Source organism: Callithrix jacchus, chromosome 13 (genome assembly GCF_049354715.1).
Source record: "Callithrix jacchus isolate 240 chromosome 13, calJac240_pri, whole genome shotgun sequence".
NCBI lineage: Eukaryota > Metazoa > Chordata > Mammalia > Primates > Cebidae > Callithrix > Callithrix jacchus.
The window spans coordinates 22,688,886-22,712,052 of record NC_133514.1 but is presented as its reverse complement, the minus strand read 5'-3'; the positions used below and the strand labels follow the sequence as shown (position 1 = coordinate 22,712,052).

Below are 23,167 nucleotides of genomic sequence, written 5' to 3'. Positions count from 1 at the left end.
AAGCAATATTTCCATTTACTCTCCCTCTTTCTCTTCCTCTTTCTTCCTCTCCTTTACTTATTTTTTTTCTTTACTTCTCTCAAAAAAAAAAAAAGAAATCAACTTGTAAACCTCTAGATCCAGGTCGGCAATGTCTTGTTCATTGCTTGATTTCCTTTCTTCCCTTCCCTCCCTCCCTCCCTCCCTCCCTCCCTCCCTCCCTCCCTCCCTCCCTCCCTCCCCGCTTCCTCCCTTCCTTCCTTCCTTCATCCCTTCCTTCCTCCCTACTGTCCTTATTCCCTTCCTTCCTGCCTTCCTCCTCCCCCCCGCCAAAAAAAAAAGATACCAATTTGACTCATCTGGACTTTGAAACAGCCATTAGGAAAATAGCAGTTAAGTGGGCAAAATGGATATATAGATTCAGACCAACAAAAGCCAATCCAAATACATGGAGTTCTACCTAGTAAGCAAGTATCAGTGCAATCATCCAATAGACTGTGCCTTAGAATAAAGATAACCAAGAGATGTGGTTTTCTATGTGTTAAAAATGTCCAACAACTTCTTGAGTGCTTGATTAGCTGAAGTTGTTTATATCTGTTTATTGCACTCTTCTGATTCATTGATAATTCTTCTAGGTAAGAATTATTAGTAACAAAAGGTGAGGAGTCAGATCAGTCCATTTTGCTGCTTATTTGCATGCATTTAAACACCTTTCTTCCCCTCAGGCCTTTATACCAATTCCATAGGGAGTAAAAGTAAAATAAAGTCTTTGTCATCAAGAAATACTTCTTACAATGTCTGGATTTTTTAATCCTTGTCATGTACCAAGCTGTATCAATTGTTTTAAAATACTATTTTTCAGGCAAACGCCATCCACCGAATAAAGCGAATTATAATCAGAGATTTTGTAACTCAAGGATTCATAAGTGTCCCAGAGAAGCTCACATACCGTCATAGTTCTATTTATTTCCTTCCCAAATTCATTTTGGATAACTTTGCATAAAAGTAGTCCTGCTCTGAAAGAAATGTTGACTAGCTGTGTGCCAATAAAGTATCTTCATAGTACTTTCTCATATTCTAAAGTCCTTCCCATTAAATCAATAAAGCATGGAGATTTGAAAAGGCCTCTTGATGCATTGAGAAGCACAGAAATGGCACCTTGAAATCAATACCTTTTCTATCAAAACAGATGCAACTGAAGATGAAGCTCTGGATCATTATAAAATCAGTAGGCATTTTAATCAAACTTTAAAAACATCAAATAACAAAACAGATAACAAAATGGAAAATTAAAAAAAAAAAACACAAGAATTCTATTTGAAATCCCCAAATTCCAGACAGACCCAAATTTTAAATATTTAGCTAATCAGGGTATCATCCTTAATGGGAGAAAATATTAATCAAAATTCAAAATATTCTATGTAACAGGGGCTTACATCATCCCCCGACAACTTGAGGCTATTTTCTACATCGACAGTGTTACCATTTTCAAATGTTTTCTTATGAAAAAAAAAAAAAAGAAGTTTTCTCTATTTGCATTTGTTTAATTAAATGCCCTTTAGAGGAAAATTCCTTGATAAATTTATCATTTCAGGAAAAACTTATCCTCGATATGTTTAACAGATTCCTATAGAGAATTTTTAGTAAAGATTTTGGGGAAACAAGTGTCCAAGCTCTAGCAGGTTTCATGAACTTAGGGCAAGAGTCTAAAACAGACAAATTCTGTAAATTTCTATAAAGGACCAGAGAGTAAATATTTTAGACTTTGCAAATCAGACATTCTGTTACAACTATTCAATGTTGTAATTGGTGTGAAGATGTAAACAACTGGGTATGGCTATTTCCAATAATACTGATTTACAGAAACAAGCCCCAGATGGATTTTGCCTATGAGTCACAATCTATCTCCCCCTTGTCTTAAAAAAAACCGGAAGGAAGTGGTACTGGCATTGAGGACAACATTGTGAGTGAGCAAGCAAACGGGTTAGGCATCCTGATGTATTCTGTCCTCCAAACGCAGTTTTTCCTTTTGCTGAAATAAAGGGCACTTCCCCACACCCACCCCACCATAAGAGAAGCAGCTCCCAACTTCTGCAGTAATAATGAGAGCAAAGGGAAAAGATAAGATGGAGAATATCATTCATATCAGGAGCAGCTAGAAGCCATATACAAGCTTCAGCCCTAAAGTCAGTATCCAGGTAACCAAGTCTTCGAGCATGCCATCTCTGGCAATGTGGGGAATGTAACCTTCTACAAAGCTCTGACCATTGCCTAACTTAAAATCAGCCCTAGGAGAGCTGTGAGTAGGCCAGCTGTCTCAATCAGGTATTCACTAGGAAAGTGGGCCACAGCATCTACTCTGATCCAGAGGCTGAAGAATTAGGCATAATGATCCTAAAATTCTTCATTTTTAATAGCGTCAGGTCTGGAAGCTCTGTGGAAAACATGCTTTCAGAGGAACCAAAAGCCCTTATCATCCATTGGAAAAACCTGGCTTCATATATCTCAGGATATTAAAAACACAGCAGGCATACTCTCCCATATGACAATTCCACCTCCTCCAACATGTTACAATAAATGGTGGAAAGGCATACTACTGATTTGGTAATTACTTCAGTTATGTAGCTCTGCTGAAAGCTTCTGTTTTGGTTTTATTTTGTATGTTTTGCTATCAAATAAGTTTGATTATGTCATGCTGCCCTCAGGTGTCCATTTCTTTTTAAATGTATGATTGGTGGGCAAAGCAAAAATTTGTAAATTTTCAAACCAGGACTACAGTGGATATTCAGTATGCTCTTTTATAAACTCTAATCACAGACCTCATTTAAGTGCTAAAAGCTCAACATTTAGGAATATCTCACATGTCACTGGGAATTTGCTCACCTGCCCTATAACATCCTGACTTTGAAAAAGGAACCAGTGGCAAAAAGAAAAAAAAGGAACTAAAAATAGTACCTCAGCACAGTGGTTCTCAAAGTGTTTCAGAGATACTGTTCCAGATGTCCATGAGGTCAACCCTATTCTTATAGAAACGTTAAAAACATTTTTTCTCCTTCTCTCTCAAATGTAGAGTTTTCTAGAAGATACATGACTTCTGATACACTGAAACTGATCATAAGCAAAAACAGATATGAGAATCTAGCCATCTTTTACTAAGCCAAATACAAAAAGATCAGCAAAAATTTTAAGTGCTATTCTTTAATATTTTTCTCAATTAGGAAAGTATAACTATTGTTCATACATGTGTTATTCACTTAATGGGTTTTTAATGATTAATACAATTTTAAAATCTTATTAGTTTTAGTTTCTGATAAATATTAATATAGAAACAAAATATTTTTGGAGTTCTCAAAAATTTTCAGAGTATAAAACTATCCTGGGGGCAACAAGATTGAGAATATCGAAATATCAGATTTCTATTGATATTTGATAGAAAGCACTTTCTCTAAAATTTGAGAAGATAAACACACCTAACTCACTATCAAATTACAAAGACTATCAAACTATTTTTAACTTGATTGCTATAGCAGGGCAGGCATTAAAGTAAGCAGCAGGATTGGAAGGAAGAGTCAGGGCTTCAGGCACCCTCATCCTCACTCCTCGCTCCTTCCTCCACAATCAATTTGCAAGAAGTAAGAGAAGTGAAATTGACTCTTAGAATTTGACCTGCTTTCCTTGATCACCTTCTGTAATAGAACTGTGCCAATGTAAAAAGCTTACAATGGTAAGAAGAAAAGATAGGTAGTGACTGAATAATGCATAAGTTAAATAATCTGAAGTCCCTCAGTGAGCCCCACTGATAAAACTGATTAAAGCTATCCTGAGGTATTTTCCACATATAAACCTGTTCTAAGAAAAGCAAAACTACCAAAAGTGGGAGGCTAGAGGGCTGGGAAAGGGAACACGTGAAGGAACAGAGGATGGAAAAAAGGAAAGAAGGCTTTCATTCTGAGAGGTCATAGAATCCAACACAATTGACCATTAAACTATGGTATACATAGATAAGGATTCCTTTTAAAGTCTAGACCATTGGCAGCATGACAGTAGATTAGATTCTGAAGTTCATTTTACAATTAAACATTTTTAGATCATGATATCTTTCTATAAAAACATTTCAACAGCCAATGGTTAGGTTTTCCGGCTATTCCCTATATCCTTATTGTAGAGACAGGAAAAGTATTGGTGAAAATAAACACCAGGCCCCACTAGAAACCCTCTATAACTGTGACATCTAGGCCTGATTCTTCTCTGAATTTTTATGACTACTGAGAAGCTCCAGGGATGACAACCTCAGGGCCACTGTGACTTGGAAGCTCCAGGTCAGGTGAAAAGATAGACCAACAGCTTCTCAAGCTGATGAGTGACCTTGGCGAAGTCTCAGCATACAAAGATCAATGTGCAAAATCTGCTAGCATTCCTATATACAACACAAGTCAAGTTGAGAGCCAAATCATGAATGAACTCCCATTCATAATTGCCACAAAAAGAATAAAATACCTAGAAATACAGCTAACAAGGGAAGTGAAGGACCTCTTCAAGAACTACATACCACTGCTCAAAAAAATCAGAGATGACACAAACAAATGGAAAAACATACCATGTTCATAGAAGATTAGAAGAATCAGTACCATGAAAATGGCCCTATTACCCAAAGTAATTAATAGATTCAATGATATTCCCATTAAACTACCATTGACATTATTCATAGAATTAGAAAAAACTAGTTTAAAATTTATTTGGAACCAAAGAAGAACCCAGACAGACAAGGCAATCCTAGGCAAAAAGAAGAAAGCTGGAGGCATCATGCTATCTGACTTCAAACTGTACTAGAGGGCTACCGTAACCCAAACAGCATGGTACTGGTACAAGAATGAATGCACAGACCAATGGACAGAATATAGAAGCCAGAATTAAGACCACATACCTACAACCATCTGATCTTCAGCAAACCTGACAAAAACAAGCAATGGGGAAAGGATTCCTTATTTTCTCCAATGGTGCTGGAGAAAATGGCTAGCCATAGGCAGAAAACTGAAACTGGATTCTTTCCTTACACAGTATACAAAAATTGACTTAAGATGGATTTAAGATTTAGATATGAAGTGCAAAACCATAAAATCCCTAGCAGAAAACCTAGGCAATACCATTCTGGACACAGGGATGGGCAAAAATTTCATGACGAAGATGTCAAAAGCAATTGCAACAAAAGCAAAAATTGACAAATGGGATCTAATTAAACTAAAGAACTTCTGCACGGCAAAAGAAACTATCAGAGTAAACAGACAACCTATAGAATGGGAGAAAATTGTGTAATTTATCCGACTGACAATGGTCTAACATCCAGCACCTAAAAGGAATAAAGTTATAAGGAAAAACAATCCCATTAAAAAGTGGGCAAAGGACATAAACAGACACTTCTCAAAACACATATGTGTGGCCAGAAAACATAAAAAAACCTCAATATCACTGATCAATATTGCAAATCAAAACCACAATCTCACACCAGTAATAATGGCTATATTATTAAAAAGTCAAAAAAACAACAGATGCTGGTAAGGTTGTGGAGAAAAAGGCATTCCTTTTTACACTGTTGGTGGGAGTGTAAATTAGTTCAATAATTGTGGAAGACAGTAAATTCCTCAAAGACATAGAACCAGAAATACCATTTGACCCAGCAATCCCATTATTGGATATAAACTCAAAGGAACAAAAATCATTGTGTTTTAAAGACACATTCATGCATACGTTCGCTGCAGCACTGTTTACAACAGCAAAGACATGGAATCACCCTAAATGCTCATCAATGACTGGATAAAGAAAATGTGGTACATATACACCATGAAATACTATAGACCCACAAAAAGGAATGAGATTATGTCCTTTGCAGGGACATAGATGGAGCCCAAGGCCATTATACTTAGTAAGCTAAGGCAGGAACAGAAAACCAATTGCCATGTGTTCTCACTTACTAGTGGGAGCTGAACGATGAGAACACATAGACACATGGGGCAGAACATCTCACACTAGGGCCTGTCAGAGAGTGGAGAGTGGGAGGACTGAGAACATCAGGAATAATAGCTAATGGATGCTGGGCTTAATACCTGGGTGATGGAATGACCTATGTAGCAAAGCACATTGGCATATGTTCACCTATGTGACAAACCTGCACATCCTGTACATGTACCTCTGACTTTAAATGTTAGAAATAAAAAGGTCTTTGTAAATAATAATTTAGGGAAAAAAAACAGGAAAGACAAGACAGATGTGACACCAAGGAGGTGGGAAAGATGACTCCAAGGGAGGAGGCACTGCTGGCATAAGAGAAATTATGACCATGGCTGGAATCTACAAGAGGGGAAAGCTCAGAGAGAAAACTGAATGAAAAGGATAGCCTTCATGGCAAAGGGCATCACAGATACAGGGAAGCACAGACAGAAGAGGTATTTACGGGGAAGATATCCTGCACGAGGATGAGAGTACAGCATGCAAATGTACTTAAGGCAGCTGCCAGTTACAATAGTGATCATTACAGATGCAGGGAGTTCTTGAGGATATTAACTCAATGAAGTTCATCAACTTCATGGAGGCCTGTGATGCTTTTGAGAGTGAAAATATAAAATAGCCCAATATGAAGGATTAAAAGCATTAAATTTTTAAAACAATTTTATAATAGTCATTTTCCACTACTGATAATAAACCAAATATTTATATAGTATTTAAGATTCTGTTTACAGATTGGAAAAGAAGTAATGAATTTCTATAATCATTCTCAAACTGACACCACATATTTTTTGAAAACACTATTCTGTTACAAAACCTATACATACTTTCTTCTTTGATTTTTTTCTTCTACCCACCAGTATGTTGTACTAGCTACGGTTTTAGCCTTTATCAAGCTTATTACCCAACACTAAAAACATTAGCAAGGTCTTGCCTCATACATTAAACTCAGACCACAGGACATGATACTTAACATGCTCTGAGTATGCCAAGGGCAAAGTATATGTGGGAGGTCAGTCTGAGATAGAGCCACTTCTAAGAACCACACCCAGGCTTTATACAATTGTACCTGGTAGGCTGGCTCCCGCCAATACTGGAGAACAACGGGATGTTGGATAAAACTGCAACTGAAAATCTCAAGCCTTGATGTTGAAAGGCAGATTTTGTTAAAAAAAAAATCTTATTATAAATAATACCCTGGCTACTACTGCTTCTTACCACAGCCTGATCTTGGCCAGACACTGACTTGTGTATCTCTTATGACTTTCTAGTTGTAAAACTGGCCAACTTCTGCTCCAATCTACCTCCCTCCTCTCTGCTCTGTAATTCTATACTTAACCCTCCTACCACCTTAGAACACCAGCCCTGAGCGATAATCTTGCCAGGATGGTTGGAACCTGACTTATTTATGACTGAAGTACAAGTGAGTTAGTTGTAGCATATAGAACACATTTGAAGATCTGTCCAGAATAGGAATATGTATAAACTTACTCTAACATGTTAAATATTATTCATACCATTTCTAACAAAGTTTAAGCAAAAGACTTTCAACTCTTTCCTTGCTGATAGTTCAAACAATATTCGATACAACTTAGTTCCATTATAGCAAAGAAAGATAAACTCTAGAGTTTAAGAGAACTGTATCAGTATGTATAGAAGTTTAATTTACATATATATTTTGTAGATAAAGAGGCATTTCAAAAATCAAATAAATTATGTAGCAAATTTGCCACATGACTACCATGATAAAATAATCTAAGAGAATAAACTACTTGTAGACAAGTAAAAGCAAGTTAATACTATTGCTAGGAAAATAATAAATCAGTCACATTTTTAAAAAGCAGCTACTGAATTTCTCTTCCCAAATATTGTATATACTTCAGGTTGTCTTTTTCCCCTAGCCTCATTAGAGAGGTTTAATACAATCCATCATGAAATTAAAACACCTCCCCAGTATTTTCCCATCTTAGCACTTCAGCAATCTGCTACCATGTCTTCGTCAAACCTGACTAATGAGGTCAGCCTAGCCAACACCATCAGAGAGGATATTTGGCTTCCATGAACACTATCTCATTCACTTCTGATCATTACCCAAATAGCACTGAGTATGGAAAGGAGGAGGCGCACACACACGATCTATGTTTGTTAAAGGTGAAAATTAGAAAAAGGCACTTCAACATGTCATATTAGCTATATGTAAGTATAGTATTAGTATACATTCCATTATTTTATTAGTAAGGAGATTAGCCGGCCAAACCAAGGCCCTTATCAATGCATTTTCAGTGCATCATTCCTTGGAGTAAAGGAAAGGTTCACAAAGAACAAGCAAAACAAGTTAATCTCCTAGTAGGGGAGTTAGCGTTCCCTTATGGAAAGCATATAAGGACAAGCTGGTCTTGGCACTTCTTAGAAAGATCATGCTGAAGTATTGCTATTATGACAAGAGTGGTAAGGAAAAAAAGAAAAATGGTTTATTAGTTTACTCCCCATGAAGATTATTCTGGCATTGGTTTAAGTAATGGGTGGTGATAGTCTAGGTAGCAGAGCATTAAGAAGAAGGTGAAAAGGAGCAGAACAGTAGACATAATTCATTTTATCATCTGCATGATTCAATTTCATAGGGGCCATGCTAATAAGTCAAACAGACACTAAAACAACAACAACAACAAATCAGGCAATCATGATGCAGGAGAAGCTACATTCAGAATTATGGATCAAAAACTTACCACCTAGAAGAAAAATTTATTTTTAAAATGAATCCAGAGGAGAAAGATAGAAGAAACACATTTTTACATGGTTAGTTCTTATGATAGCTACTATACATTCAACACACTTGTAACAGCATGCATTACAGAAAACTAATACATAAAACCTAAACAGACAATCCCAAGTATACCACACACATTTTTTAAAACAAAGCAGAGAACTACTTATAACCAAAAACATAATCCTGAATATGACAGAGATTCACTGTTATTGATAATTTTCTCCCTCTCCTATCAGTAGGAGAAAATTTTGCTACTATTGCCAATTGTTAATTATCTGTAATGGCCTAACTCAAGCTATTATTAAAATGTTAATTTATATAAACTCTCTTCCATCCCAGTCGCCAAGAAGAAGCATGATGCTCCATCTAATCTCCTTATAATTTCTTTTAAGTCTGAAAGACAAATGCCCTAGATTTGTGGCTCTGAACCAACAGCTACTGACACTAGGGTGTCCACAGCTTATGTAGACATTAAGCATGCTGAGACAGCGGAATAAAACATAACACCTTTATTGGTTTCTACATTTCAAGTTATTATGATTAAGATACATGCTTATGTAAAAGTATTAAAGCTATATTAGCTTTTCAAAAATGCAATCTAGGATTTAGTAGAAATAAATCACCAAAAATCTGACAAACACTCTAAGAGATCTGCAACCTTTAAACAGAATTTGCAATATTACTGAATTGTTTTCCTCTCATCATTAAACATTTTCTCAGTTAACACATGCTAAACGTACAACTCTTATATGTTGATGGAACCTCAAAATATCTGATGTGAAGAGAATTCCTCATGCTGGTGATCACTGACTTGGATCAATATTACATTTGGCCAAACACGCTCAAAATTATCTCCTCTGGCCGGAAGGTTAAGGAAAAGATGGGTGCTGAATGCAACTGCTACCACCAAATGGGCTGATGAAGCAGCGAAAACTTGCTTGGCCAGTAGCAGGAAAAGAGTGGTCAGGACAATCCACTGACTGGCCAACCCCTTAACAAGCCGGATGATGTTAGACTGTGGTACTCATGTCAAGGTTCACACTGTGAAATGCCTGCATTTCCACTTGGTGTATTAGCAGTGCTATTGCCCAAGAATGCTTCCTGAAAACATCTATGTTCTTTTAATCTGTATGATTTCTGGACACGTGGTACATATGTTGACAAGCCACTAAGTGAGTCTAAATTCACCTCTTATAAATGGCAAAAGGAACTTTCTAATTGAACATTTTGAGATATGTTAAAATGGTGTTAAAATTAGGATTCTGTCACTCTCTCGCCTCTTTACTTTCTGGTGGTGGAACCCTTTTTCCCCTCAACCCTTTCCTCTTATGACAGCTAGTCCAACGTAATGGTCCCATAGAGCTCTATTGTGCCTTTCTTAAAAGGGAACACTACATTTTCCAAAAAAGAGAATTATGTGACTAGCAGAACCAATACCTAAGTATCAATTCTTTAAATTGTAAGATATATTATGGCAAATCAAGGGATAAAACGTTCTATGCAGACACACATTTTTCTCTTCAAAATAAAGGAACCTGGGACTATGAAGTAATTTTTGCTCGAAGTAAATACAGATTAATTTACATTTAATGAAAATATTCTAACTGTATCTATTATGAAGAGTTTGAGTAAATGCTAAAATTCTCCTTCTACAAAAGTTGAAAGTTTATATATAATTATAAAATTTAAAATTTTAACCTCTATCTTAAGTAGATGATAAGGTAATTAGGTTATTTTAATATTTCAACTAGTAAAAGACTAGGTGAGCTGAGGAGCCTAAGAAAGGCTGAGTTATTCGACTCACTATTGTATGTAGTGAAAACAATTCACATTTTCAGAGCTAACTTATATTCTCTCCATCATTATATATCAACTGTAATTCTCAACCAAAAAACAAAAACAAGCAAAAGCTCTGCCTGCCATCTACTGGACAAAGAAGATACAGAACACACACATTACTGCTAAACCAACTCCAGGCACCAAGACAATGCATTTAAAATCATTCTCTGTGCTAGCAAGTGAAATTTAAAAATCATTTCTTTTCTCTAAGATTTCTTTTTATTCACCTATCATGGGAACCATGTAGAGAATGAGAAAGAGGGAGGCAAAGAATAAACGTGTAGGAACACAAAAGCAGAGACAAGCCTGAGATATTTTGGATCTAAGTTTCACAAATCCACACTTACATGGCCATGTAGATCTGTATTAAGAAGCATTATTGCACAGGTAAGGCAATGGACTCCATCTAAAGAAAGACACGAGAAAAGAAAGCATGAATTCACTTTTTCTTCTTGGACTTCACCTTATTATCCGTAATAGGATACATTCAGAACCTATGAAAACAGTACCATGCTGGGCACAATTAGTCATAATTGTTTTGAGAAACAAAAAACTGGATGATAATAATTTATAAAAAGAACCTCAGTGCACATAGTTAGACTCCATTGTTGGTAAGTTACATGTAAAGTTCTGAAACAGCGTCTTTTAACAAAACAAATCAACTTCTAGGGGTTTGCACCAAGGCAGTAATTAAGGATCTATACATAGTACAAGGACACACAGACAAGCATTGCTTACAGTAGGAGACAAACAAATATGATCTTCCAAAGACACATTTCTGTTAGGATGAAATCATGGAAAAAGGTTGTCCAAGTAGAGATAAGATTCTCATTTCCAAACATTAGACTTAGTTGTTCTCCTTACTCTCACTCCACTAATTCTCTATACAAGTACAGTAGACAAGAGCAGATGCTGTAAAAATTTCAGATGCTGTAAAAATTTTATCAATTTATGCTGAATAAGAAAGGTCTAATTAGTGCATTCATAAATTAAAGGCAGGGTATTTTTAAAGTAAATTTTTTAGTACAGTAGGTGATTTTCATTATCAGTGTCTCCAAGTAGATGCTACTAAATGACTAAAATAATATTTTTTCTAGTATCATTTTATCATCACAAATTCTACATATATTCAAAACAAATTCCTGAAAGTATTTTAAAAACTTAGCAGCCAATTCTCAAATATCCTTATTAACAGTCAATTGAGTACATGAATCCATATTTCTTATTTTATCCAGGGATATAAACATCTGCTTAAATTTGAAGAAGGTTCTAATAAAAATGGCCCACTTCTATCTCTTTCATTCTCTTGTTATGGGTAATGGTGACAGAGATAGTGAATAACTGGTCCAAATAGCATCAGTTTACAGATAGGAATATGACCTTAATCAGATGATGAATTAACTGTGACTACAGCTTGGGGGATGGAGGGAAGGTAGAGACAAGCACCTTGGCCAATACCAAGTACACTTATCCAGGTTAATCAGAAATACTGAAGCTAAGAGGTAATTACTATTTCTTGCGCATCTAGTCTCAGTGATTTACTCCATAATCTGTAAGTTTGTGAATAATTTTCCAAATGCAAATCAAAGTGCTTGACTTCAAACACTGAAAACTGCTTTATTGCAGGAATCGAAATGGAGGAAAGCTCTCTCTTCATAGGGTAGGTCCACAAATAAATAGTTTACATTAAAATCATTTACTTTGTAAAAATGATATAATACACATAAACTCCTAGCTTATTAAAATCATCAATAAAAATCCATGGTCAATATTGTCACAGTCAATAGCAAAGCAAAAGTGCCAGAGACACAGCACAACTGCCAGAGAGATGTTAATGTTTCTAAAACTAAACCCAAACCTCAGGATACATGAGCTTTCATCAAGAAATGTAGAGACCAAATATAAAAAATAATTATAAAAAATAAGAAAACTGAAATTTCATTTATTACATAAAGTCTCAGAGTAACAAAAAAAAAAAATTTAAAGGAAGTATGCTGTCATGATAGAGAATTGGAAAACAAAATAATTTAAATAAGACTAAAGGATATCATGCTGTCCTTAAATATTATGCTTTCAAAGACTATTTAATGACATGAGAAAATGCTGACAATAAAACAAAAAGGCAGCTCAAAACGAAGCTCGAATTCCAATTTGACACTAAATATAAAATAAATAGACTAGAAAGAAGTAAATCAAAGTGTTAATAGTTATCACTAGGAAATTGAAGACACCTAATTTTTCATAATAAAATTTAACTTTTATAATAAGGAAAATAACCACTATTCTAAAAGAGCAATTCAAGAATTTATATCAGATTACCTCGTGAAGCGATGGCATCTGGGTTACAATAAAAATATCTATTGGAAAAGTGTATTAAAACTCTCTCTCGTTCTTGAGTTTCTCCCACAAGAGAAAATGCTTTAAAGAAATACCTAAAAGAGAATTAAAAATTTAAAAAGTAAAATTTTAGAAAATGCTACCACCCTCTTTGATAATTAAAAGTTAATTTATGTAAATCTAAGATATTAATTATACAGAGTAAGATATAATAAAGTTATTCCCCCCCAAATCACTTACTAGATAGCCATTCAAAAAAAATTTGTATTAGTATTTAAATTCGAAAGAATTTTGGGAAGTTGAGGCAGGCGGATCACCTGAGGTCAGGAGTTCAAAACCAGCCTGGCTAACATGGCAAAACCTAGTCACTACTAAAAATACAAAAATTAGCTGGGTGTGGTGGCAGGCGCCTGTAATCCCAGCTACTTGGGAAGCTGAGGCAGGAGAGTCGCTTGAACCTGAGAGGTGGAGGTTGCAGTGAGTGGAGATCACACCACTGCACTCCAGCCTGGGCGAAAGGATGAGACTCTGTCTCAAATACACACACACACACACACGCGCGCGTGCACACACACACACACACAAATGTCAACTTATAAGATGACACAGTAATAATAGAGTGGTCAACATATCAAGAAAGCTTTGGGAAGGTAGGTAATTTCCTCATTATGATGAAGTGTCAAGTAGTCAATTTTAAAAGGTCAGGTTAAAAAAACAAAGACCACTTAAGACTCAATGCATCACCATAAAGGCTGTATTTTAAAACGTGGCGCATCACAGTGCTTCTGTCACTTTGTTACAGGGCTGTCATCTCTATTAAGCCACTATTAACTTACATTGCTTTGTGCACAGGATATTTCTGTGAATTTTGTCCGTTATCACATTTAAATAAGAGTTTAAGAGACAGAAATTGGGAGATTAATTTATTCCATAAATAATAGAACTAGTTTATGTATAAAAACATCTTTAAATTACAGTAAGTGTGCTAAAAAACCACACACTAATCCAGCCAGTCACTAAGGGCACTATTTATTTGAGATTAATCCGGGTGACCCTCACTTGACAATGTAGATTCATTTTCCTAAACATGAGATAGGAAGGAAAAAGAAATCATTCAAAATGTCTAAGAAATCTTACTACTTTAGGAAATATACCATAAGCCTCATTACTATGAAAATTTGGCCTTCTTTCTTATTATAGATATAATTAAGGTTAACAAACTATATGGTGACAAAACTTTAAATTTTTATAACTTTTTAAATAAACCACATCAGAATGCAAGGCAAAAATACCGATCTTCCATCCACTGTTAACCGTTTTTGTTAGAAAACCTGAGTACCTTTGATGCATGAAAAGAGCCCCACAATAAATCACTGTAGTACTACACTACGCTCTAGTCCAAACATCCTCATTTCACCTCCCAGGCCTCAGTTTCTTGATTTGTAAAATTAAAGGGTTATACTAGATAATCTCAGAATCCTTCCAGAGACTGACATTTTATAAATAGTATGTAAGATTAAATGCTGACTAAGTTTTACCTTCAGCTACTCTTAGAAGGTTGTAATACAATATAATGTAAAAAGTGAGAATCAGTGAGTTTTAGACACCTTCATTTGAAAAGGTCAGAAAAAGTGGATATTGTTGGAAACAGTTTTACAGATACTTCCTACTAATTATGTTGACATTCATTTTTATTCCACTGAAGAGTTAATTTTGAAGTATCACCTTAAGAGACTACTGGGGCTGGGTGCAGTGGCTCATGCCTGTAATCCTAACATTTCGGGAGGCCGAGGCAGGTGGACTGCCTGAGCTTGGGAGTTCACGACCAACCTAGGCAATATGGCAAAACCCCATCTCTACTAAAAACAAAAAAGTTAGCCAGGTATAGTGGTGCATGCCTGTAGTCCCAGCTACTCAGAAAGCCAATTCAGGAGAATTGCTTGAACCTGGGAAGCAGAGATTCCAGTGAGCCAAGAACGTGCTACTGTACTTAAGCCTGGGTGACAGAGCAAAACTCTCTCCAAAAAAGAGGCTATTGGGCTATAGTAAGTATATGCTTAGGAAGAAAATTTAAGACTACAGTCTGTAAATTCTCTCTCCCTCTCTCTCTCTCTCTCTCTCTCTCTCTCTCTGTGTGTGTGTGTGTGTGTGTGTGTGTGTTAAACTGATCATAAAAAACCAAATTCCCTACTCTAAAAAATTGAAAACTGGGTCTTGAAGAAATATTTGTACACTCATGTTCACAGCAGCATTACTCACAATAGCAAAAGCAGGGAAGCAACACAAATGAAGCAAATGGTGGTATATATATTCCCCAAAGTGGAATATTAATACAAAGGAAAGAAATTCTGACATATGCTACAGGAATAAACTTTGAAGAAACACTAAGTGAAATGAGTCACAAAAAGGCAAATAACGTATCTATCCCTTTACATTACAGTAGTCAAAATCATCAGAAAGAAAAGTAGAATAGTGTTTGCCAGTGACTGGGGGAAAGGAGGGGAAGGAAAAAAAGATCATTGTTTAATGAGTACAGAGCTTCAGTTTTATAAGAAAAGAATCATGGAGATGGACGGTGGTGATGGTTGCACAATATTATGAATATTTTTAATGCCATTAACTATATGCCTAAAAATGGCTAAGATGACGAATTTTATGCTATCTGTATTCTAACACGATTAAAAAAAATGAAAAACAGAAAAACTCCTATAGATGGCATTTTTTTCTCCAGATTTCCTCTGATACCAATTCCTTACCATCTGAACTTGGGCTTACCATTAGCTGCACCATTAGGTGCAGAGTATCAGTTCATGTGTAATTTCATAAAATCAATACATTTTTCTTACTCTTTGCTGTGTTTAATATCTATAATACAATTTAAGTTCACAAAGTACAGGCTAAACATCCCAAGCCTGAAAATCTGAATCCAAAATGCTCCAAAATCAGAGATGCTCTAAAATCTTCAATACTTTGCAGTGCTGAAATAAGGCTCCAAGGAAATGCTCCCTGAAGCATTTCAGGATTTCAGACTTGGGATGTTCAACTGGACACATAGAAACATCCCTAAATCTGAAAAAATCCAAAATCCAAAACACTTCTGGTCCCAAGAATTTTTGAGAAGGAATACTCTACCTGTAACTGAAGGTTTTAAAAAAATAGGATCCTACTTAGAAGGCATTACTTTCTCCTCTAAGAACCAATCATTTGAAGGCAATGAAGAGCAGCAATGATGCTTAATCATACCTGAGTGACTGATCCAGCGTCATTCCTGTAAAATCAAAAAACTTCAGATATTCTTCTGCAACTAGTTTGCTAAATTCATTGCTATAAGAAAACAAAATAGACTTGGTTATTGAAATGTAAACTATTTAAAACACACACAAAACAGGAGAGAATTCAGACCCCAGCAATGGGTCAGAACGTACTTCTTGCCAAGGTGTTTTGCAACATCTGATCTTTTGAATCTGTCCAGCTGATACAGGCGTTTGGCCAACCTTTTGGCTGCTTCCACATTGCTGCTGGTACCATTACTGAGATTTTCTGGGGTCTCCTTTTCCAAAATTTCAGTGCTCCCCATTTCGGAATGAGCTTCTAGCCGTTCTGTTTTCACCCCAGCATTGCTATGATAATTGATAGAGAGAGAGAAAATAGGTTTTTCTTATATGGCAAAAAGGAAAATATCTGATGAAATTTTGATACTTTTTCCTTTAGATAGATCATTTTGTTTAGATATTCATAAAAATATTTTCGGTTACCATATTTCTAAGAACTAAAGAAGAGATTGCCCAAATCTTAGGCATGAAGTTTCCAAACACTTTGGTCTCTAGACCTTGACATTCTTAGAAGGACTTCAAAGAGCTTCCACTCATGTGAGTTCTATCTATTGATATTTACCATAGTAGTAATGAAAACAGGAACATGTTAAATATTAACTCACTTAAAAATAATCTGTTTTATATAACAAGTAGTATATAGAAATATGTTTTCCAAAAGAACATAAAATTTAGTGAGACAAATCAAAGTGTTTCACTTTTATTTAAACACAGATTTCTTTAATGTTTGGCTTACTAGAAGACAGTTGTATTCTAAGAGCCATTTCTATATTCAATCAGTAACAATATATTATTTTGGTTGAAGCATATTTAGAAAATCTTCACTCAGATATTTTGTCAGAAAAAAGAAATATTTTAATATTTTCAGATAACTGTGGTTATTCTTTTTTCATACAATACCAAAATGAGACAAATGATAATTTCTTAAAAGATATTCTTACTTGAAATATGAAATCTAAATTTGTGTTAACTTTTTGTACTCTTATATTAAAATCTATGTTAAACTTTGAATGGGTCTTTTAACTCATACATGATTTTGTAACAACACAAGTTGGTTATCTGCAAAACATGTGTTGACACATTTCATTATATAACCTTAAAAAAAATCACCTTCACTAATGTCACTATTAATGAGAAGTCTAAGTACTGGGAAGCTGCCAAACCTTCAGTGGCAGATAAAATTTTCCAAAATTTTAACTTTGTTCAAAAGCTCACATGTAATCATTTGTTATGAATATTATCAGCTGTTTTCCTTAAAGTAATAGGCTTATTCCATTTTCAAGAAAAGTTTGCCAATAATCATAGTTTGGTAGTCATTCTCTCAAGTAAAAATGACATTCAGTAAAAATGTGCCTCGTTTTTTGCCCCAACTTAAATGACAGATGAATGTTTTTCCTAGAGACTATCAGGAACAGAAGTGCTTTATTCTCACTTCATCACACACAAAATTTTAAAAACATGAACTCAAGCATTGAAATGAAATACACAAACTGTACTGGTTTCATGAAGGATTTTTTTAAAGGTAAAACTGGCCTTTATTTTCATTTTGAGTACATTATAGTGGAGAATACAATGACTGGAAGAGTTTGGTGCTGCTGCATGAAGTTCCGCTAAGACCCCCCACTATTGTTTTTGTACCATATGTTATCAATGCAGTAAAAAAGAAAAACATTACAATAATTAGGGTAAAATAATTTTGATACTAAAAATCTACTGAAGGAAGAGAGCTCCACATGCCCCATGTTGAGAACTCTGCCCTAGATGGGGCTTAAAGACTAAGCCTGTGGTCGGTGATCGAGGGTTTTCATGTATTTAAAATACTGAAACTAATGAGGATACATTAATTTCCAAATCTTTATCTTAACTTGATAAGACATGCTCATGATAGAACGTACTTAAATGGCCTTCAAACACACTTACCACAGACACTAAACCAAGGATGGTCAGAATTTTTCTATAATGAACCAAATCATAAACATCATATGTTTGCACACCACATATGGCCCCGTCGCACATGCTGCTTTGTTGTTGTTGTTTTGTTACAATCTTAAAAAACCTAAGAGCCATTCCAGGCTGGGCTGAATCGGGCCCATGGATGGGCACTTATATGCTCTTCCTCTATCCCAAAATTCTTTAAATTGGCTTGCGTTAAGCAGAGTAACTATTTACTGTGTAAACCAGGACACTCTAAAGGGGAAACAGAGATAATGAAATCCTTGAATATGCTCTCATAATTATTGCAAAATAAAAAAAGAAATCATTATCAATAAAAAATTAGGACTGTTAATGGGTACTATTTCTTTTTGGAGTGATGCAAGCATCCTTAAGACAGTGGTAATGACTAAACAACTCTGAATATGCCCAAACCACCAGATTTTATACTTTAACAAGCTAAGTGTTACAGTGCTTCAATTATTTCAAAGGTGTTATATTTTTAAAAATCTGAACCTAAAAAGTAAGTTGTAAACTACTATCAAGAAATGACAAAAACCATTGTAGCAAAAATAAATGCATTTCTAAGCAGAACTGCTCAATCTTGTCACTTATTCCATCTCATTTACAAGTTCCCTTTTCTCACTGCTCTTCCAAGGAAACACTGGTCTTGTGCCAGGGTCACTGAGAATGCAGCCAGGGCTCTTGCACAACCAGCTGGTAAAACAAGTAGCTGAAGAGTCTCATACTCCCCTCAACTACCACAGGATTAGAAGGAGTTAACTGTCCCTAGCAACTCTCCTGCAAGCACACTCTATCAGCAAGTACCCAACATGCTGTCCTTGAAATGAAGCTCTAAGAATAGGGAAAAGAGAGAGAGTCTTTAAGCATAACTGTGTCAAAATGTCAACTCAAATATTCCCGTTAGCTCTACCAAACCCATGCTGCTTATTATACCACAGCAATTAATGATAATAGTCCACTTAGTAAAACTCTAAGTCAAACACCAAACCACAATCAATATCAATGGCAGCACTGACCCAGGCAAACTAAGACATATGGTAATCCTAAACACCCTAAACAGTTTCCCAACAGAAATACCCACCAGTTAAAATAGTGTCACTATGATAAAATCTCCATGAAAATGCATTTTTAAATGCATGATTTTTTCATCCTATGTCTTCCTTTTTAGAATTAATGTGACACGGACGGGCGTGGTGGCTCTCACCTGTAATCCCTGCACATTGGGAGGACAAAGCAGGAGGTCTGCTTTAGCACACGAGTTTGAGGCCAACCTGGACAACATAGTGAGACCCCCACCCTATGATATAAAATTAATATATCTATACTTAACATTACCATTCAGTTTTGTGAAATTTATCCCATCAGGAAATTGAATATTTAATCATTATTGACAGTACAACCTATAATAAGAAAATGCACAGTAGAAATTTAGGCCATTCACGATTACTTTGTGATTTCCCATATAAGTGACAGAAATGTAAAATATTTATTCTAAGAACTATATTAATTACAATCAAGGACTTTTTCTAATTATACACAAAACAAAACCCTTGGAGTTGTATTTCCATGCATGCTTTTCCAATCATATATTAAAAACAAACGTTGAAGAAAAGATTTTCTTCTCAATTAAACCACTACTTACTGCTCACTTCTCAGGGAAAATTCATGGCATTTATTTAATTATTCTGTGCAAACAATATAATTATACCACATATATAGTACTGCCCCAATTTTGTTCAAATACAAGATGCTTATTCTAATTAGAAAATATTTTAAAAATTTACTGCTCAGAATCACTCCATTCCTCATGTTACTCATTCTCCATATTTGCCTTTTCTACTATGTTGCCCAGCCCAGGTGATTTCACCTAATTTCCCTCACATTCACCAAAATGATATAATTGCAAAATCTGTGTGTATCAGACTTTCTGGATCTTCTTCAAAAAGCCTTCAGTAAAAGAAGAAAGGAAAGAACAAAGGATAAATATCCCTGTTCCTAGATGGCTTCATTCTACCTATTTCATGACTTATGAGATTATTTGAACAAGAACCGAAATTACTCCTTTTAAATCAGAAAGCTTGACAACATGCTGGCAATACAAACTTACCAGAAACAATACAGACATCGAGAAGAGCCCATCACAAACCGTGGGGTGTGCCTAGGCCACATTTCTTCTCCTAAGCCCCATCCAGTAGTCCAGTGTTCTTCAGCTCACAAGTTCAGTGTCTGCTGAGCTTCACAGCCTTCTAAGAACCTGGCTCCCTATGAGGTCACTCTACTATATAAAATTTAAAAATATACATACACACACACACACACACACACACACACACACACACACTTAACATTACCATTCAGTTTTGTGAAATTCATCACTCACATTCTCAGCTGAGTGTTCGCTGTTGGGGTTTTTGTAATGTTTCTGCAGCTCCAATAAAAACAGGAGTCAGAACACAAGGGCCCCCTGTCTATCAAAGGCGTAAGAAACGGTGCAGCCCTGCCTCGTTCACACTTGATAAAGCCAACTCAATGATCCCTCTCAGAGGCGATAACACCCCATTTTGTTTCCTTGAATACACAAGACACTGCAGTTCTAGTCTGCTGAGCATTAGATGCTTTCTGTAGTTTGGATTTTCTCTTTTCTAAAGTTCATTTTTATTTCCCTTATTTTTCTTGATCAAATGACTTTACAACCTAGTAAGATTGTAAATAAATGTATCCCTACCAGTTACTTAAATGTAGAAGAGACTTCCCAAAAGGTTCTCCCTATGTTCTAGAAAATGTTTCCCTGGGGTCTTTACTTCTTACCTGCAAGTAAACATGGTAATATTCGCTCATCAAAACACTCCATCATCAAATGAACGACCAGATCATTGAGTTCGATCACCAGGCCTTCTCACAACCTTTTGAATCATACTAAGATTGGCAGATTTTCCAAATAAAAATAGGGTACCCAATTAAATTTGAACTTCACATCAAAAAACATCATCTAGTATAAGTATGTCCTAAATAGGACATACTTACACTAAAATATTATTAATCAATTATCTGAAATTCAAATTTAACTAGTTTTGTGAAATTTAAGAATAGGGAAAAGAGAGAGAGTCTTTTAGCATCAACTGTGTCAAAATGTCAACTTCATTTATTTTATCTGGCAAAACTTACTTTCTAAAATGTTTTTTCTAAACTTCATTTAAAGAATTCCCATAACGGTGTTCTGTGATAGCCAACTCGTAGCTTATTCACACTCAGAATCCTTCTGGAGTTTTTCACTTGTTTCTGCGATTTTATTCCTACTATTTTTCTACAGTTTTATCAAGACTTTGTTGCCTATAATCTAGTGATTCTTTTCTAATGTCCTCTAAATACAAAAAAGCCCCCTGTTCTGTGTTTTCATCCTTCTCTTTCAACCTGCATGATACCACCACAAATGTGATAATGTGGCTACTTTATAGAAATCCCACACAAGATCCACATTATGAGCATGTCATAAAGCCAAGCTGACCCCAGTTTCTTTTCTCAACTCGTCCTCTACTATTTCCCTCCTGCTTGAGCCACACAAATACAAGCTGTGCTCCCATGCCTTTTACATATGTTGTTCCTTTGCCCCTCTCATCACCTGCAGCCCCACCATGCCAAATTCTAGGAACTCTTAGCACTGCCTTCTAAAATCTCATTGCTTTCACATACAGTGAAATTCCAGTTTGAATTCCAGTTTGAATCCTCAACACAAGGGGCAGCTGAAGGTACTCAACAGCCATCTGCTAAGAGAATGCAGAACAGAGCCATTCGCCGTGTCCACTTCCCCCATTGTCTTCCATGCTATGCTATCAATAATAGTATGTGGCACTAACTTTCCAATTCACTGTAGCTAATCCTGGACACTTCTGGAAAAAAAAATTGCCATCAGTAGTGTACTATTGCCTGTGTGAAACAATATATTCAATAGTACACTGTTTTTACTGTCGGTTTTTTTCCAGAACTTAATAAACCGTATACTATCACCCATTTTATACAGGCAAGAGTATGCTTTGAATTTAGATTTAGAAATTCTTTAAATTCTTAGGTCTTTGTGATAATAAAACGAGGACCAAAAAATAAATTAGGCTCAGGTATCAAAGCTCCCTGCACCACCCTGTATTTATAAAGTATACCCTGAGGGTTGTACATAGGCAATAACCACCACCTAGTCGAGTTGAATTTAATAGATAAGTTAGGCAAAGGCAACTTAGAAGAATCTCAAAGAGTGGGAATAAATGACTTGAGTTGCAAGTGGAATAAAAGGACCAGTGGGAATAACATGACCCCTCTGTCATTCTTCAGGCTGATGACACAGAAACACAGAGGGCTGGAACCAACAGACAATAGAACCAGTACGCACGTCCAGCTTTCAGGGCTGAAATGAAAGTCAAGAGTAAGTACACCATAAGCAAACAATAAGTAAAACCCTAAAGCATACATTGCCTCTGAAAGGGGAAAGGGAAATCACTCTGGTCATCATTATCTATGGCATTTATTTTCTAGGCATTGTAGAGAAAGTACATCATGTAATTCTCAAAGAAACATAATTGAGAAGTTATTCAGAACAGCCATAGCACCTGCCATGGTACTGTAAACCTAATAGGTTAACAATGATTAGGCACTTACTACATGCTAGTCACTGAGCTGCTTCCTAGGGATTGGAATTGTCAGTCTTATGAAAAAGGCAATAGTATAACCCATTTTACAGATGGGAAAACTGAGTCAAGAAGCTGGACATGGCCAGTGAGACTCCAATGCCCAAGTCTTTCATAGGCTTTACTACCATCCATTTTGCTGTGGCCACTCATCTTCTGGTATGTCTGTCTTCACTGATTGAATGAATATGTATTAAATGCCCTATAATGTGCCAGATGTCTTAGGTGCTTGATATGCTACAGTAAGAAAATAGAATTTGAAACTTCTACCCTGGGTAGGG

General features: G+C 35.7%; 1 protein-coding gene across 17 annotated transcripts in view; it reads right to left on the bottom strand.

Annotated features, from left to right (window-relative positions):
* Positions 1-23,167, bottom strand: part of PSD3 (pleckstrin and Sec7 domain containing 3) — a 553,221-nt gene that overhangs the window by 252,078 nt on the left and 277,976 nt on the right. For 10 of the 17 annotated variants that reach the window (XM_017963724.4, XM_054243785.2, XM_078347355.1 and 7 more), the window contains 4 exons: positions 16,348-16,542; positions 16,166-16,246; positions 12,905-13,017; positions 10,933-10,991 (listed from right to left, as the gene is read on the bottom strand). The exons of 1 other annotated variant lie outside the window; for it this stretch is intronic. In XM_017963724.4, coding sequence (XP_017819213.3) covers positions 10,933-10,991; positions 12,905-13,017; positions 16,166-16,246; positions 16,348-16,542 — 448 coding nt within the window. Of the gene's footprint in view, positions 1-2,934; positions 10,994-12,904; positions 13,018-16,165; positions 16,247-16,347; positions 16,543-20,317; positions 20,435-23,167 lie in introns of those variants that run through there. 6 more of the 17 variants (XM_078347353.1, XM_035270118.3, XM_078347357.1 and 3 more) reach the window with 3 other exon arrangements.